The sequence below is a fragment of the Orycteropus afer genome, unplaced genomic scaffold (genome assembly GCF_000298275.1).
Source record: "Orycteropus afer afer isolate SDZICR_OR568_19922 unplaced genomic scaffold, OryAfe1.0 scaffold00093, whole genome shotgun sequence".
Classification (NCBI taxonomy): Eukaryota; Metazoa; Chordata; class Mammalia; order Tubulidentata; family Orycteropodidae; genus Orycteropus; species Orycteropus afer.
The window spans coordinates 1,851,913-1,869,972 of NW_006921680.1; the positions used below are offsets into that span (position 1 = coordinate 1,851,913).

Below are 18,060 nucleotides of genomic sequence, written 5' to 3' on the forward strand. Positions count from 1 at the left end.
GGTAATAAATGCTTTAAATATTAACAAGTATTAATTGCCCCATCTTCCTTCCGAGGAGTGGCTGGCGGGTTTGAACCGCCAACCTTCTGGTTAGCAGTCAAGTGCCTTAGCCACTATGCTACCAGAGCCCTTTAAAAGATTGCAGACATAAATAAAAATAAGGTACTTGGAATAAGCTATATTTAAAGTTTCTAGGGTAGTCTGAGTTGTGAAACTGTAAAATCCTCAACGTTTTCAATATTATTTTAAAATTGAATCCTAAAGCTTTTGAGATTCCTCAAAAAATTATTTAAAAAGATAAACCAAACTCATTGCCATTGAGTTGGTTCCACCCCACAGTGACTTTGCAGGACAGAGTAGAGCTAGGTTTTTCAAGGTTGTAAATTTTTACAGAAGCAGACTGACTCATGTTCTTCTTGAGAGTGGCTGGTGGGTTAGAACTTATGAGACTTTTGGTCAGCAGCCAAACACTTTAACCATTAGGTCACCAGACCTCCTCTTTGAAAAATTACAGCTCATATAAATCTATAATTTTTAAGATTTAAAAATATTTAATACTGGATGATAATAATTAACATCTAGTAGCAAATATTTTAAAATATTTAACTCTAAGCAAAGGTCAAAAATAGAAGATGGGCTGTGACATTTATACTCTTAATCCAGAGGCAAATTTTCCAAGAGGGTGATGAAACATAAGCAGCTATGCTTCTTGGCATGGCCACTTCCAATGTGTTCACAGGGTCATTTACTTTCACAAAGTTTCCCAAAGGAAGATGTTTTTGTATCCTTTTCTTGAAAGACTGGTATAAGTTCTTAGATTGTATAAGCTTCAGACCCCACACGACCTGCCCCTGCTCTTGATAAAGTATTTCACACACATCTTCTCACTGTGTGGGCACAAAGGTCTTGCTGTGAGTCAGAGCATTTAACAGAGAGCAATGTGGAAGGACACATGGCTAATTAGTCAGGACCAGGACTGGGTCAAGGATACAGGATTTCTAACATAGCTTCATGTGTAAGAAAATAAATGCTTAAAAATCTTTCTGGAGGACATATAATCTTTGGGCTGTGGAATGTTAGTTGATTTTTGTTGTTGTTGTTATGTGCCGTCGAGTCAGCTCCGACTCATAGTGACTCCTCCTTGGGTTTCTGAGGCAGTATCACTATAGAAGTAGATTGCCAACCTTCCTTCTGAGGAGGGGCTGGTGGGTTTGAACCGCCAGCCTTCTGGTTAGCAGTCAAGTGCCTGAGGCATTATGCTACCAGAACTCTCCCAGTTGATTTTTAGTTTTCTTCATTTTCTAAAATATTATTTTATTACCAGGAAAAAAATGTTTTAGACACCTTTCTCTTTCCCTTGCAAGCTTGCTCTGAGAAACAATAACTGATGTAAACAAATACTAACTTTTTGAGGAGATAGGTCCAATTTTCTCTTACAAAATTCCAGGCCAAATGCTGCCCCATTGGATTTCTTGCAATTGCATGAAGAAGAGCTGCAAAGTCCTGGGTCTTGATAACCTTTCCTTCCATTCCTAGTTTGATCAACCTGAGGAAATAAAAACCACTTGTTTTTTCCATGGTATGTGTTATGTACACAGAAATTAACTCAGGCTACTAATATATTAGAAGACTAGGACAAAAAGAGGCATGGTAAAAGTATGTCACCAAAACCAGTAATAAATTCTCTACTGGCTGACATTTTAATGTTCTAATTAAACTTTTGGGACCCCTGGCCATGTAGTGGCTAAGGCATTTCTAGCAGTAATTAGCTTTATTTACTTAATATTTCAAAGAACTTTAGCAGTTTATATCACACCTTATGTACAAGAACATATTTTTAAAAACAATTTTCTTCCAAGATTCTGAAGGTAAAATATTACCATTTGTCTAATGTCAATCACATGATTAGCAATGAGGGAATATCTGTTTTCACAATTTCCATTTTGTCAGGACATTTTTTCTGGAAGTAAAGTCAAAGCAATACAAATCTAGATCCAATTACATTATGCCTTTAAAATTGGTGGCTGAAGTATACTTTGAACAATATAGTTAACAAGGTGTACTTTTAACAATTTAGTTACATTAATGCACTTACTTTGCTAACTTTTCCTGATGCTTGCTGGTTGACAATGCATACAGAATTTTGTTTTTTTCAGCACCTGACACTGACTGTCCATATTGCTCTAAAAGATAATTCCATCCTCCTGTTGTCTGAGCACCCACAGAATACACAATCTTTAAAACGTCTGTTGGGATACTGTAATATCAAGCATGAAAGTTAAGAAAAAAGTTCTGTGAGACAAAAAACATTTTTTGCTTATTTCAATTTGAAATCACCATAACAGAATTGTTTCTAACACCCAGCATACTAACCCTCTTTTTCGGTCAAACTTTTATAAAAGTATTTAATTTTAATGTTACAATTTTGCCTTTTGTCTCCTACTGATGATAAATTGTCAGCCAGCCAAATAATCATAAAATTGTAACCTACTTTGAGAGGAAAACAGAAAAATGATGGAATCAACAAATAAAAGATGATTCCTGAAATATAAAAGTACTGGTTTATATAGAATCCTATCAGTAAATTATAACCTGTTTTGATGCTTTATTGTTATGAATTGCCTTCAAGTTGATTCAATGCCCACTTGACTACTAAACTAGAGATGTCCCAAAAGAGAGACCTGGTGATCTGCTTCCATAAAGATGACAGCCAAGAAAACCCTATGGAGAGATTCTATTCTGTAACATGTGGGGTCACCATGAGCTGGTATTGACTGGACAGCAGCAGGTTTTATTGGTTGTGATTGGTGCCACAAGATTTCAATCCCAAATATCTATAGATCAATACTCATATTGATGGCCTAGAGAAAAAACAACACAAGAGTGGCCCAGGAAATTTGCGTTTGTAATGTAGTGACCATATGGTAGAGATTGTACTAGTCTCTGCATATCTTATTTAGCTGTAAAAACTACATAAATGGATTTAAAAATGGAAATAAAGTTTGGAAATGTTAAGTAACTTGTGCACAGTGACATAATTAGCCCTTTTGAAGATAGGATTTGTGGTAGTTAAGTTTGTGTGGCAACTTGGCTGGGCCTGGTTGAGTGAGTGGACAGCTGGATGTAGTTATTCCCCATGGTAAGATTGGTAATTTACTCCATGGTGAAATGTATTGGAGCAGCTGAGTAGCTGCCTTGGGTTTGTGGTCAGCTTCCCATATATAAGAAGCAGCTTTGGGAATGGTTTTTAGCTTATGGCATGCTTGAACCGCACATGTAGTTTGTCATTGTTCAACAGCCAGCCATGGTCTGCCGTCCTTGGGACTTTCAATGGACTTGAATTAATGGCCTGCCATGTGGTTTGGTAACATTGGGACTGTGCCTTTTTACTTTTCAACCTTGGGCTTGTCAGCCTCAGCAGCCTGCAGCTGTCTGAGTGAAGAAATGCCTCTAGTTCCAATTGCCCAGGAGCAGTACGCAGAGCTGGACCCCAAGGTTGAGGAGCTTTCACCCAGCCCCTAGAGCCTGGCATTTTGAATTCAGACTTAAAACCTCCAAACTGTAAGAGAATAAACTCCAGTTTGCTCAAGCCATCCCATTTGTGGTATATTCTTGTCAGAGTGGCACTAGGTAACTAAATAGGATTTAATCCTATGATTCTAATGCCTATGCTATTTCCACCATTGTTGTTGTTGTTTTTATTTGCCATCAAGTCGGACCCAACTCATAGCGACCCCTCCTTGGGTTTCCGAGGCAATATCACTACGGATTGACCAACCTTCCTTCCGAGGAGTGGCTGGTGGGTTTGAACTGCCAGCCTTCTAGTTAGCAGTCAAATATCCCAAGTGCTATTTGAATTATAAAACAAAGATTAAGTAATTAAATTACAATCTATATTGTTTTGATTTCAGCATATTTTATTGTGTGATTTTATGAAAACTGATATGATCCTTAAAGAGCTCTGGTGGCACAGTGCATTTGGCTGCTAACCAAAAAAGCATTTGGCTGCTAACCAAAAGGTCAGTGGTTCAAGCCCACTAGCCACTCTGCAGAGGAAAGATGAGGTAGTCTGCTTCCATAAAGATTTACAGCCTTGGAAACCCAGTTCTACTCTATGAGTTGGAATTGTCTCCATAGCAGTGGATTTGTGTTTTGGATATGTTCCTTGAAGGTAGGCCACATAGTTGTTTTATTTATTACTTCATTCTAACACTTAAGGCAATCCCTGGCACATGGGAGACATATAAAGAATAATATTTCAAATTCACAAATGAATGAAATAATCAACCTATGTAAGGAAATTCTTCATTATGATTCATATTTGCAGTCTCACAGCTTAAGAACAACAATATTTAATTATCTATTCTGGATTACGAGCACAAATGAGTTTTCCTCAGAGTACTTGCATAGGCAAAATATCCTATTCAACATCTTGAACCATCATATCTGCTGCAGATGGATTACTGCTGGTGAGATCATCCCTTCTATAACCAGCATAAAGATGGAATAATAATATTCTATTGTGCTATTGGGCAGCAGGATGTTTGCATTCTAATTTCACCCATTGTTGTTATGTGCCATTGAGTTGGACCCGACTCATAGCAACTCCACCTTGGGTTTCCAAGGCAGTATCACTATGGAAGGAGATTGCCCAACCTTCCTTCTGAGGAGTGGCTGGTGGGTTTGAACCACCAGCCTTCTGGTTAGCAGTCAACTGTCTTAGGCACTACACTACCAGAGCTCCCATATAATCATTCAAACATGAACGAAGAGTAGGGAATAATAGAGGCAAAAGAGAGTTTTTCTAAAACTGATTCTAGGTTTAAATCACAAAGAGCAGAAAAATCCAAAAATGAAGCAAACTTAAATAAATATTTTTTAAAAATAAAGTATTCAAGAAAAGATTTAAAGAATCTCACTGATATTCAGTTATGGGGGAAAAGTTATTACAGTCTCATACAGCAATTCAATTTGACAAGAAAAATTCACACTATTACATTACATGGTGTTAAAATTTTGAATTTTTTCCTTCTTATTTAAAAATGAATTCTCCTTAATTCACATGATTGATTTCCTAGAAAATTCAAATCTAAAGTCAGAGTTTTAACAATAATAATATACAATCAGGTGCTGGACAAATAGTAATGCTTAAATTGAAAAGACAGAGCAGTCTGTTAGTTCCTACGGGCAGCAGCTGTTAAACTGAACTGCAACATAATCTGTTTGATCCCTGGGCATCTTCCCGATTATAATCACCACCAGAGTCAGTCTTTGCCACCATGCACATGCTTTAGATAGTGAAATCATCAGTTTTCCATTGAAGATGGAGGCAGGTTACAACTTGGGGCCAAGAGTTAGCCTGTGGCTTTGGTTGAGGGAACAAACACATTTAAAAAAAAAAAAAAAAAAAAAAAGCACTCCCTTAACTAGCTTTTTAACAAGTTTCATAAATGACTGGTGATTTAATTACATATAATTTCACATTGCTTCCTCTAAGATCTTTTTAACTTTGAAGAGCATCTCTTTTGAAGATGCTTCACCTCTTTTTCTGTTACCATGCCAATGTTTACAAACTAAATCTCACCTTCCATAAAATCCACTAAGTACTTACTATCTGTGAGCATGAGATGAGAGTGTGTAATTCCCAGTACAATTTTTTTTTTTTTTCAATCCTCAGTAAAAGGTTTTAGATCTAATGTCTTGTTTGATCAAAGACTTTTACATCAAAGAACAAAAGGAACAGAGAAAAGGAAAGAAGTCTAGGTCTACTTTAATTTTCCACTGGATTCCTTCCACTGAGAAAAGAGCTCAGCTGCCTTTTGGATGCAAGGAGGGTGGTTCAGGTCACAGGCCAACTTCAAGAGAGCTGAGCGAAGTAGCTTGTCCCAGATCGAGCCCTGGTCACTCCAGCTTTGCTTGTCAATCATTGGCTTAAAATACCGGAGAAGGTAATGCTGCAGAAAGCATGAGATCGTTTACAGAGAGGCTAAATTTAGCTCTTAATGTAGTTCTTATTCATCAATTTAAAGGATCCAAATCTAAACTATCTGCATGAAACTTTCTCAAACACAAAACTACTTATCCTCACATCTCTCCCCTCTTTTCCTGGCTTCAACCCATCATAACTAAGAAAGAACTTCTATATTAAAAATATTATTTAATTTCCTATCTGTGAGGAGAATATCAATTAATGTAAGATTAAGTCACCTTTAGGAGGAATCTTCTACTTAGGCTCCTGGTACCTACCTCTTAGGATGGCGATGACAAAGAATGAGAGTAATTAAGCTATTACGGTAGGTGCTGTGCTATAGTAGGACTATAATATATATAGGACTTTAGTGTCAGCTTCTCCATGATTTAATGCCAAGGAGTTGACATAGTACAAACTGAGCCTCACTGATCCTCCAAACATTATGTGTTTATTTAATGAGTATTCTGAAAGTAACACAAACCTTGAGGTTTTCAGTGACATCTGAGATATTCCTTCTGTACATCATGTGGTAAAACAATTCTAAGTGTCCCAGACCTTTGAGGAGTGCAGGGTAGTTTGTTTCACGTGGGAGATAACGAGTCAGTTCTAGGGCTTTGTCAAGGGTCAAAATTCCTGCACTGAGGTATAAAACAAAAACAACAAGTTGTGAATATCTTAATATTAAAGCACATATGAAGTAGAGAGAAGGAACAGAAGTTTATTATTACCAGGTCATTTGATTTAAATCCTAACTTTGTCACTGACTAACTTGCTGTGTGATTTGGGAAAATGAATTTGGGTTCATTAGCCTTCCTTGTATCATATGAATAATAACAGTATCTTCCTCATAGGCTTACTGTGAGGATTAAATGAGTTAAGATGTAGAAAGCATTTAGAATAATGCCTGGCACATAGTAAAACTTAATAAATGAAATAAATATTGGATAATATTAATATTTAGTACCAAGTAATAGTAAAGTTTAATATTTTGTATCTTCCTCTGATTCACTTGTGTGTTTGAATTGCTCCTCCAAGTAAATTTGGAGTTTTGAGGACTGATGCCATGTCTTTCCTTTTCTTTTGATGTCCCTCCTGGAGCGTAACAGAGAAGCAGCAGTCATTGTGAGCAGGACAAAAATAACTGTTCAGATTCTGAAGTTATATGTCTTCTCTATATTTTCTGGTAATGAGAAGAAGAAACAACAGAACTATTACTGAGTACCCCAATATTAGGGTCCCTGTTGTAGGGACCTACAACACGGTTTATATAAAATAAACCATCATATTGCTCCTTTTAAAGTGTGGTCTTACACGTGTTTCTGAGAGGGTAGCTGTCCACACAGGGTCTATAAGCCATTTCTGTGAAGGTCTAGACTAAGCAGAACAAAGGATATCTCTGCAGAATTTTTCATGAACATAATGCTCTATCTCCTTTGTATTTTTTAAATTTTTATCTAAAAAGAGAGATCTGAAATGAGAAAGAAGTGAAATGAAAAATAACAAAATTTTGTTGTGACTTTACTCAATCATAATGACATTATTCCTTTAGAATAGAATTGTGGAAAAATTTCCAAGATATTAATCTGAAGACAGAGGGCTGGATCATATGCTCTATGATTCTATAATCTGCTGTGTGTTTTGAAAAACCAAATCCACAAAACATCACTATTTCTTCCCGTGTGTACAATTTTTGTCTTAGAGTATCAATAACAGGAGGAAACAGTGTTAAATTCCAGGGTCACAATTTTTAAAAAAATATTTAACATAATAAAAACCCTATGTGGTATTTAAGGTTTTATGTCAACTTGGCTGGGCCTGGTTGAGTGACTGGACAGCTGGATGTAGTTATTCCCCATGGTGAGACTGGTATTTAACTCCATGGTAGAATCTACTGGAGCAGCTGAGTAGCTGCTTTAGGGATGCGGGCTGCTTCCAGTATCTAAGAAGCAACTTTGAGGAAGCTCTCAAGTTTATGGAATGCTTAAACCCTGTATGTAGCCAAGTCATTGTTAAACAGCCTGCCATGCCCTATTGATCTTGGGACTTCTTCTGGATTTGAATTAGTGGCCTGCCATGTTGTTTGGTAAAATTGGGACTGTACCTTTTTACTTGTCAACCTTGGGCTTGTCAGCCTTAGAAGCCAGCAGCTGTCTGAGTGAAGAAAAGCCTCTAGCTTCAGTGGGCTGGGAGCAGGAGGCAGAGCTGAAGCCCAGGGTTGAGGGGCTTTCACCTCGGCCCTAGAGTCTGGCACTTTGAACTTGTACTTAAAGCTTCCAAAATCGTAAGAGAATAAACTCTTGTTTGTTCAAGTCATCTGATTTGTGGTATACTCCTGTCAAAGTGGCACTAGGTAACCAAAACACTCTATAAAGCAACTCTACCCTGCCCTATAAGATCATAATGAGTTGGAATTGACTCCATGGCAGTGGGCTGTTGGGTTTATACATTCACTGGAAAAGCTTTTCTGCATTTTCTCCATACATTCATTAAAGGAACCCTACACATTCAGTATGTAGGAGCTCAGCATAGTGCCTAAGGCACTTGACTGCTAACCAGAAGGCTGGCAGTTCAAACCCACCAGCCACTCCTTGGAAGGAAAGTTGGGAAATCTACCATCCATAGTGATACTGCCTCAGAAACTGAAGGAGGGGTCGCTATGAGTTGGGTCCAACTCATCGGCACATAACAATAGCAACACATTCAGTGTGTGAGAACTCTGGTAGCATAGTGCCTAAGGCACGTGACTGCTAACCAGAAGGCTGGCAGTTCAAACCCACCAGCCACTCCTTGGAAGGAAGGTTGGGCAATCTACTTCCATAGTGATATTGCCTTGGAAACCCAAGGAGGGGTCGCTATGAGTCAGGTCCGACTCGATGGCACGTAACAAAACACACATTCAGTGAAGGAGCCCTGGTAGTCCGATGGTTAAGCTCTCAGCTGCTAACACTTGGTACCCACCAGCCCTCTGCAAGATACCAATGAGGCTTCTTTAAAGATTAATGCCTTGGAAACCCCATGGGGACAGTTCTACTCTGTGCTAAAGAGTCTCTATCAGAATCAAGTGAACAGCATTTTTTTTTTTTTTAAATAGACTCGTTAAAAAGGAGCCCTGGTGGCACAGTGATTAGATACTGGCTGCTAACGGTGGTTGAACCCACCCAGCAGCTCCCTGAGAGACAAGGGGATCTGCTCAGGTAAAGATTACAGCACAGAAAACTGTTCTACTCTGTTATATGGGGTCACTATGAGTAAAAATCAACTTGATGGCATCTAACAACATAAACTCACTAAATAGCATTTTGGAGTATTTCCTTCTAGTCTCCTTTTCTTCTTTTTTTTTTCACTTAAGTTTTCTTATGTAGTTGCAAACATAACAATATACAAACTTATATTTTTCTTTTTTCCAACTTCACACTGTTTGAAATGCACTTTTCTGTGTTGTTACCTTTCTAACCAACATATGATATTTTAAATAAAGTCTATTATATAATACTGCCTAAGGCACTTGACTGCTAACTAGAAGGCTGGCAGTTCAAACCCACCAGCCACTCCTCAGAAGGAAGGTTGGGCAATCTACTTCCGTAGGGATAATGCCTTGGAAACCCAAGGAGGGGTCACTATGAGCTGGGTCTGACTCCACGACATATAACAACAACAACATTAAGGCTAACAGCTAATTGATTGAGCAGGTACTGTGCACGATGCTTTAGCTGCATTACCTATGGAATCCTCAAAACAACCCTGTATGTTAGACATTATTACTGGAGTTTAAAGATTAGAAAAGTTTTAAAGACTAAAAAATTCAGAAGGAAGGTTGGGCAATCTACTTCCGTAGTGATACTGCCTCAGAAACCCAAGGAGGGGTCACTATGAGTTGGGGCCAACTCGACGGCAGATAACAAAAACAACAACAAAAGTTAAGTAACTTGCCCAAGCTTAAACAATTAATACATGGAGAGGTAATACTTGAATTCAAGTCTGTTTTAATCCAACACCTGTATGGTTAGATTCTATTAACCTGTCCATCTAATGAAAAAAAGATTGTTTTTCCACTAATGCATCAATAATTATAGGGCTCCTCCTAATAAATTTAGATTACCTGTAACTTTGTAGGCTAGAAAGAGCAAAATAAGACTTCCAAACTATATAAAAGGTTAGCTTTCATTTACTGAGTTGTCAATATTCTTCATTCGCCCTACTCTTACATTTTTAATTTATCTTCTCGGGATCTGCTCTGAGCTTCCCCTTTGAGCAGACAAACCTCCTTCAGTTAATAATAGCCTGCTTCTTAGCTAGGCCATCGTGCATCCACACATATGTAGGACACTGTTTTCTTTATTCTGATCTCCAATCTGCTATGCCACCATGGTGTTCCTGAGATCTATGGGGATGAAGTTTAAGCTCTTTTCTTTTTCAACTAGGGAATTCTTCTGCATGAAGAAGTTTTGCCTGAGAGATGTCCAGTTGTTTACTTTCACTTAATTTAACATGAACAAGCATCTGAAAGGAAATAATATGAGTTATTACTTTACTCAGTTACGCTGAGTAAAGTGAATACATACTAGTAACCCTTGGAATAGGAAAAGTTTACAAAGCACATGCCTGGCCCCCATCTTTTTTTTTTTTTTTTTCCATTGGTGATCTTGTGATCTGATTTATTCTACATATTATTCTCTTGATGATTAGTGGACAAGAAAGCACTTTGTTTTTCCAAGAAAGAATATGAAGAGAGGAATAAACATAAACAACCAATTTTTTCTTCATTTCCCTACCAATTTCTTACTAATTCCTCCAATGTAAGTAAAGTAACAAATGGACTGTTCACTAAGTTGACAACTCACTTAGAATCTTAAAGAATCCACTCCTTGTCCATCAGATCACACAGGTATTTAGTGTTACAGCCAGTTAGCGGCATAAATAAATTTTGAACCAGGGTTCAAAAGCTCACATGCCTTGGGGTCTACTCTAAGTGAGTAAAATAGGCCATTGTGTGTAGTTTGGGACGTGACCCATGGGAGGCCTGGACTAAAGGAGGGTCTGTCACTCTACTCTCCCTATGGCTGTCCTGCGGGAATGCTGTCCAATCTTCGCATTTTTAAAGAGATCCCAGAAGTCAGATTTTTTACATAAACTCCCCACATTTTAAAATGCTTGGTCAAATTTATAGACCCTGTGTGAGTCAAAATAAATCAGAGGGTAGGCTTTGACCTATGGTGACCAGTATTCAACATCTATTAAAATCCATGTGTTATGTATGATCAATACTGAACATTTGTTTCTGAATTCTAGTTCACCCAGTAATGGATCAGTTACTTCCTGTGAAATTAGATGGAATGCTGTATTACCTAACCAGCTGAAATACATCATGAATTAGACCTATTCTGTCCTTAGGTCTGAGAAATGTGTGGTTCTGATTCAACTGTGAAATAAGATGGTCCCATCCATGCCCCTCATAGTGCACGATGTAGTAGCCATTTGAATCCACATTGAATTTCAACCAATTGGTCTTTTCAGGTAATTCCAGAGTGTCTAAGAGGAGAAAAATGGCATATACATTTCATTATCAACATACACACCAGGAACATCTCCAAAAATATTAATTTCCATGATATTACTAATAAGGCAATGAAAACACAAAGTTTTGGAAGCATCACAATTAAAATTTTCATACTTCACTGGGTAATCTGTTTTGGGGAAGATGATCCTAACCTGAAAAACAAATTAATTCATAGGAAAAGTATTGAATTTGTTCTCAAAAAAACAGTCTATGTAGCTCTGAGAGGCATGCAAAGACTCAGTAAATTAGCTGACCTGAGCAAGACTGAAATTTGGCTTAAATTATTGGTGGTCCTGTCTCAAGGTTTAGTTACTGGTCATTAAAATATGTGTGTGTAAATGGGTGACCTAGTTGTCTGGTCCTTACTTTGGGTGAAATAAGGATCACAGGTTAAACATGCCTTTATTACGAATACCCTCCCAAATTTTAGTGAAGTGCTTAGAGGAGAAATTAACATTATATTATGTGTTTTTTTGTACATGACAGGCATTATATTGTTGTTGTTGTTGTTATGTGCCGTCGAGTCGGCCCCGACTCATAGCGACCCCTCCTTGGGTTTCCGAGGCAGTATCACTACAGAAGTAGGATTGCCCAACCTTCCTTCCGAGGAGTGGCTGGTGGGTTTGAACCGCCAGCCATCTGGTTAGCAGGCAAGTGTCTTAGCCACTATGCTACCAGAGCTCCCAGGCATTATATTAGGGGTTATAATTACATTATAATATTCTCTCAACAACTCTGTAAGGACTTGTCCACTTTCAAAACAAGATGAAAAAATGGAAGCTTCAGGAGGTATGAAGTAATTTTTTTAAGGTCACATATCTAATAGGTGACAGAGTAGGGATCTGAACCCAAGACCAATTGATTCCAAATTGTATAGTTTTTTCCATTATGTATGTTTTTGCCTCATGGTGTAAGACCTGAATTAGTAGGTAGTAAAGGATGTGAAGTGGGATCTCATCATTTCTTGATATAAATGCAAACATATCTTTAAATTGTAAAAGCATGAAAGTATGTCCTAAACCAAAAAAAGCCAAACCCATTGCTGTCAAGTTGATTCTGACTCATAGTTACCCTATAGGATAGAGTAGAACTTCCCCATAGGGTATCTAAGGCTATACTTGTCAGGGATGCAGACTGCCACATCTTTCTCCGGTGGAGTGGCTGGTGGTTTGGATGGTTTGGACCACTGACCTTGGTTAAGAGCTGAGTGCTTAACCACTGTGTCACTAGGGCTTCTTACAGAACATCCCAGTGAGTGAAAAATAATTCAGATGCCCTAACTGAAGAATTCTTTGGTAAGTAATATATGGGTAAATAAGCACTTCCCAACATAAATCTTTTATTAGATTTACTTTCAGTATTTTTCTTTAAAATAACTCAAAACATGTTTAACTTCAGTATTAAAACAACTGTTTAGCTAATTAATTCATTACCTGTCTTTGATTTTAAAATGTGTCTGTGAATTGCATTAGAAGAATTCATGGAATAGGTCAATGGGATGTGCCAAAGATACCTATGTTAGAAAGTAAAGATCGTTATAGACAAAATGAATGGCCATTTCAATTTTCACATTGTCAGACTCAGTAGATTCTAAAAAGCGCCTAATCAAACACTCCTCACACTATTAGTGGCCTTAAAATGTTTAAGGATAGCATATCCTTGGACTAAAATCACAGTAGGAATCTCTTCCAAGATTATTATGAAGGTACAGCAATATATACTACTTGAACTCTGTCACAGATATCTTTGCCTTTTGTGGTCCAAATCTCACACTATAACAAATTCTTTAATTTGTTTTCTTCTAAGTAAGAGAAAAGAAATTCAGTCTCTCTGTCATATATTCAGAAACTCCAAATGATAGCTGGCATTATAACTAAACCAAAGCTGTAGGAAAAGTCTTAGGAGGTAAAGAACTTACTCCAGTATGAATTTTCACTTATCCTTTTGTTGAATGAGGCAACATACATATAACCCACCAAATGCTAAATGACTGAAAGCAAGTGATCAGCAGGGCAGGTAAGTCCAGAGAGCAGAAAAGTAGAAGGGATGGGAAGAAAAATCTTCAATTTACTTCTCAGTGGTTTTACTATTATAAATAACAGAAATTGACTATATTTTTCCCCTAATATTCTAACAGTCTCTGGAATTCATTTCCTCTATCCATATTAACAAGGAGCTCGGTGGCATGTGGATAAGGCATTTGGCTGCTAACCAGAAAGTCGGCAGTTCAAACCCACCCTCTGCTCTGTGGGAGGAAAATGAGGCAATCTACTTGCATAAGATTTATAGCCTTGGAAACCCAATGGGGGTCACTATAAGTCAGAATCAACTCAATGGCAGTGGGTTTGTTTTTTGGTTTATCTATATGAACTATGTTGTTGTTGTTAGGTACCATCGAGTCGGACCCGACTCATAGTGACCCCTCCTTGGGTTTCCGAGGCACTATCACTACGGAAGTAGTAATATCAATAGGTATGAAATAGAAAGAGTAACTGAGAAAGTATCCATTAGTCATTAGAAAAGTATCAAACAATAACTCACTCACTACCGTAGTGTCAATTTGGACTCATAGCAACCCCCATTGGGTTTCCAAGGCTGCAAATCTTCGTGGAAGCAGACTGCCTAATCTTTTTTCTGCTGAGCAGCTGGTGAGTTTGAGCCACTGAACTTCTGGTTAGCAGCCAAATGCCTTAACTACTATACCACCAAAGCACCTTATAAAATAATAAAGGAGAATCATATATTGCCATGATCCACTAAAGGGAAAGAAGGAATAATCTACATTCCAACCCACAAAGGACAGGTAATTAAAAAAGCAAACATGAAATATTTGTACAAAAAGGTACACATGTACATATTGGTAATGCCAAGTGTTAGTGGACTGGGATTTGTGGGTGAATCTTGGCTCTGGAAGGAAAGGGATTTTTCCATATAAACACATCTGTAGGTAGAGAAGGAGTAGCATATCATGAGACAGCCATCAATCAGATGGCAATAATTTTATGACTTGTCCACACACTGCCCAGATAGAGGAAAAATACAGATCACTGTAGTATTTATTATTCAAGGCCATCCGCAGTTTTGAACTCTCTCATTACTTGTAATAGCTTCCAAAATTGTGAGTCCTGTTTTCCCAATAATGAATCAAGCATTAAATTATCCAGGCTCTGTTGCCAAGCTACAAATTGTCTAAGCTCTTTGGGATTCAGACTTTAGAAACATGTATACATATAGAAGTGGCATAAGAATTGTCATTGGGTTGGAAATAGGCAACAAACAAAACCAAAAAAGCAAAATAATATATTTGAATTGGCCTTTGATTCTCAGAAATACTATATAATTGATTATTAAATACCTAGATCTTCAGGAAAAAAAAGCAATAATCATAAGAACCAGCATAGATTCACTTGGATAATTTCATTTTTAAATAACCCTCATTCATCTCATTGATAGGGCTACTCAAGCAGAGAAATAGATAATTTTTTTTTTTTTTCAATTTTTATTTCAGTTGAGCCTTTAATAAGATTTCTTATGATAGCCTGGTGAACAAGATGACTGTGTAGTTAATTGGATTTGCTTTCATTACTACCAAGAACATTATATGTTTTAAGATATTACATTTTATAGTCTATTACTGAAAAACAAAAGGCAAGAGGAAGTCTTAACAACTAATTTATCACATAGGGAATATCTTTGACAATAAGATGCTTGTCATAATGCTTCTTATGTATGGGCCAGTCACGCAATTTATCAGTGCCCAGAAATCTAGTATTGAAGAATCCGTTGAAAAGTACATAATATAAATATAACCAACCACTCCCTGCATCAGACCATGGAATTATTAGGAACAGGGCTGCTAAACAATGCATCGTGGGCCATCTGAAGCTCTTTAAATCAGTTATCAAGATTAGTTTAGGCCTTTGATTGCTATGTAGGGGTAGCATTCCACAGAGTTGCCAGAACAGCTGAAAGGAAGCTAATGCAATAATAATGAGCAAATCAAGGTGAGGTAAACTGGACAAAAAGAACAGCAGCCACCTTTCCTGCAGAGCCCTCCATTCAGGGTCCTCTCTAAAAACGCCTTTCAGGAAGCGCTCCTGGTGTAGTCTTAGTGAACGCCCTTCTTGTTTAACCACCACGAGGGGGATACCTTTCTGAAGAGTCCATGTAGTCATCATTTCTTTGATTTCCGTATTTTTCCCCAGAAAGCTGACCTGAAATGACAAAATGATTTTGGTAACTCAAGGGAAAAGGGACAATCCAAAGAGTTCAGAAATTTCAACCTTCTTGAATGCCAGAAACAAGGCATAGGGGTGAAGGAAGGGCTTTGGCTGGAATCTTAGGGTATGGGCAATGGTGGCAGGGGAGGCTAGATTCTTTTGGCTGGGCTACATTAGTGTCTAGGGCTGTTCTCTGAAAGCTACCTCAATGAGGGATGTATGTGGGGGCTCAAGATTAACACATGACAGGAAAAGCAAAAGAGGAAGACAAGTGGAGTGGCTGAGTCTGAAGCCTCCCTTCTGCTCCCCTCACCTCACCAAAGAAAATCCTTCATTTAATACATTAGCCACTCCTCGGAAGGAAGATGGGGCAATCTACTTCCATAGTGATACTGCCTCGGAAACCCAAGGAGGGGTCGTTATGAGTCAGGTCCGACTCGATGGCACACAACAACAACAACAACAGTGGAATCTAAAGAAGTGGTTAAGGTGAAATGTTTGCCTTTAGAAAGCTGTAAATTTTTCCACCAGACAATATTACATCACTGGATGGGTATTGAGCAGAGGACAAAACCTCTAACTTTCAAACATTACAGGGGCTGTCTTGAGTCAAAATGGACTCCATGAAAAATAACAACAACTTACGGAAATTTCCATGACTCTTTTAAAGAATCGACCTTTTTTTTTCATGATGACTTTCTTTTTCTCTTCTACAGTAATTATATGCTATATTAACTATATATGGACCATGTGAAGAAGAATGTGGCATCAGGATTGGAGGAAGATTCATTAACAACCTGTGATATGCAGATGACACAACCTTGCTTGTTGAAACTGAAGATGACTTAAAGCACTTACTGATGAAGATTAAAGACTACAGTCTGGATTACATCTTAACAGAAAGAAAACAAAAATTTTCACAACTTGACCAATAAGCAACATCATGATAAATGGAGAAAAGAATGAACTTGCCAGGGATTTCATTTTACTTGAATCCACAATCAACGTCCGTGGAAGCAGCAGTAAAGAAATCAGGCATCATACTGCACTGGGAAAATCTGCTGCCAAAGATCTCTTTAAAGTGTTAAAGAACAAAGATGTCACTTTGAAGACTAAGGTGCACCTAACCCAAGGCATGGTGTTTTCAATCACCTCTTATGCATGTGAAAACTGACAATGAATAAGGAAGATGGAAGAAGGACTGATGCCTTTGAATTGCAGTATTGGCAAAGAATACTGTAAATACCATGGAGTGCCAGAAGAACTAACAAATCTGTTCAAGAAGAAGTGCAGCAGGAATGCTACTTAGACGTGAGAATGGCCAGACTTCATCTCATCTAATTTGGTCATGTTGTCAGAAGGGACCATTCCCTGGAGAAGGATATCATGCTTGGTAAAGTGGAGGGTCATGGAATGCACGAAGTATGAATCTAGGAAAATTGGAAGTTGTCAAAAATGAACTGGAAGGCAAAAAGATTGATATCCTATGTATTAGTGAACTGAAATGGATTGGTTTTGGCCATTTTGAATCAAATTATATGATCTACTATGCTAGGAATAACAAACTGAAGAGGAATGGTGTGGCAATTATCATCACAAAGAATGTTTCAAGATCTATCCTGAAGTCCAGTGCTGTCACTGATAGGATAATATCCATGCGCCTACAAGGAAGGCTAGTTAATACCTCTATAATTCAAATTTACATACCAAGCACCAAAGCCAAAGATGAGAAAATTGAAGGTTTACCAACTTCTGTAGTCTGAAATTGACCTAACATGCAATCAAGATGTGTTGATTATCACTGGTGATTCGAATGCAAATGTTGGAGTTGTAGAAGTTCACCAGTATTTGGAAACTATGGCCTTGGTGATAGAAATGATGCTAGATATCGCATAATAGAATTTTTGCAAGGCCAACGACTTATTCATTGAAAATATCTTTTTTCAACATAAATGGAAGATATATACATGGACTTCACCAGATGGAATACACAAGAATCAGATTGAAAGAAGCTATGGAGAAGTTCAGTATCTTCAGCCAAAACAAGTGCAGGAGCTGATTGTGAAACAGACCACCAACTGCTCATATACAAGTTCAACTTGAAGTTGAGGATAATTAAAACAAGTCCACAGAGCCAAAATGTGACCTTGACTATATCCCTCCTAAATTTTATACCATCTAAAGAATAGATTTGATGCATTGAAAACCAGTGACTGAAAACTAGATGAATTGTGGGATGACATTAAGAACATCATACATGTTCAACAAGACAGAAAATAACAAATAATGGCGAGGTTGTGGAGAGATTGGGA

At 37.8% G+C, this 18,060-nt stretch overlaps 1 protein-coding gene across 1 annotated transcript in view; it reads right to left on the reverse strand.

Moving 5' to 3' along the window:
* The window catches only part of ERAP2 (endoplasmic reticulum aminopeptidase 2), a 61,508-nt gene that overhangs the window by 16,154 nt on the left and 27,294 nt on the right, over positions 1-18,060 (reverse strand). The window contains exons 9-15 of the mRNA XM_007942559.1: positions 15,567-15,742; positions 12,962-13,041; positions 11,317-11,500; positions 6,453-6,609; positions 5,770-5,954; positions 2,096-2,257; positions 1,406-1,546 (exon numbers count right to left, since the gene is read on the reverse strand). Coding sequence (XP_007940750.1) covers positions 1,406-1,546; positions 2,096-2,257; positions 5,770-5,954; positions 6,453-6,609; positions 11,317-11,500; positions 12,962-13,041; positions 15,567-15,742 — 1,085 coding nt within the window. The remainder of the gene's footprint in view (positions 1-1,405; positions 1,547-2,095; positions 2,258-5,769; positions 5,955-6,452; positions 6,610-11,316; positions 11,501-12,961; positions 13,042-15,566; positions 15,743-18,060) is intronic.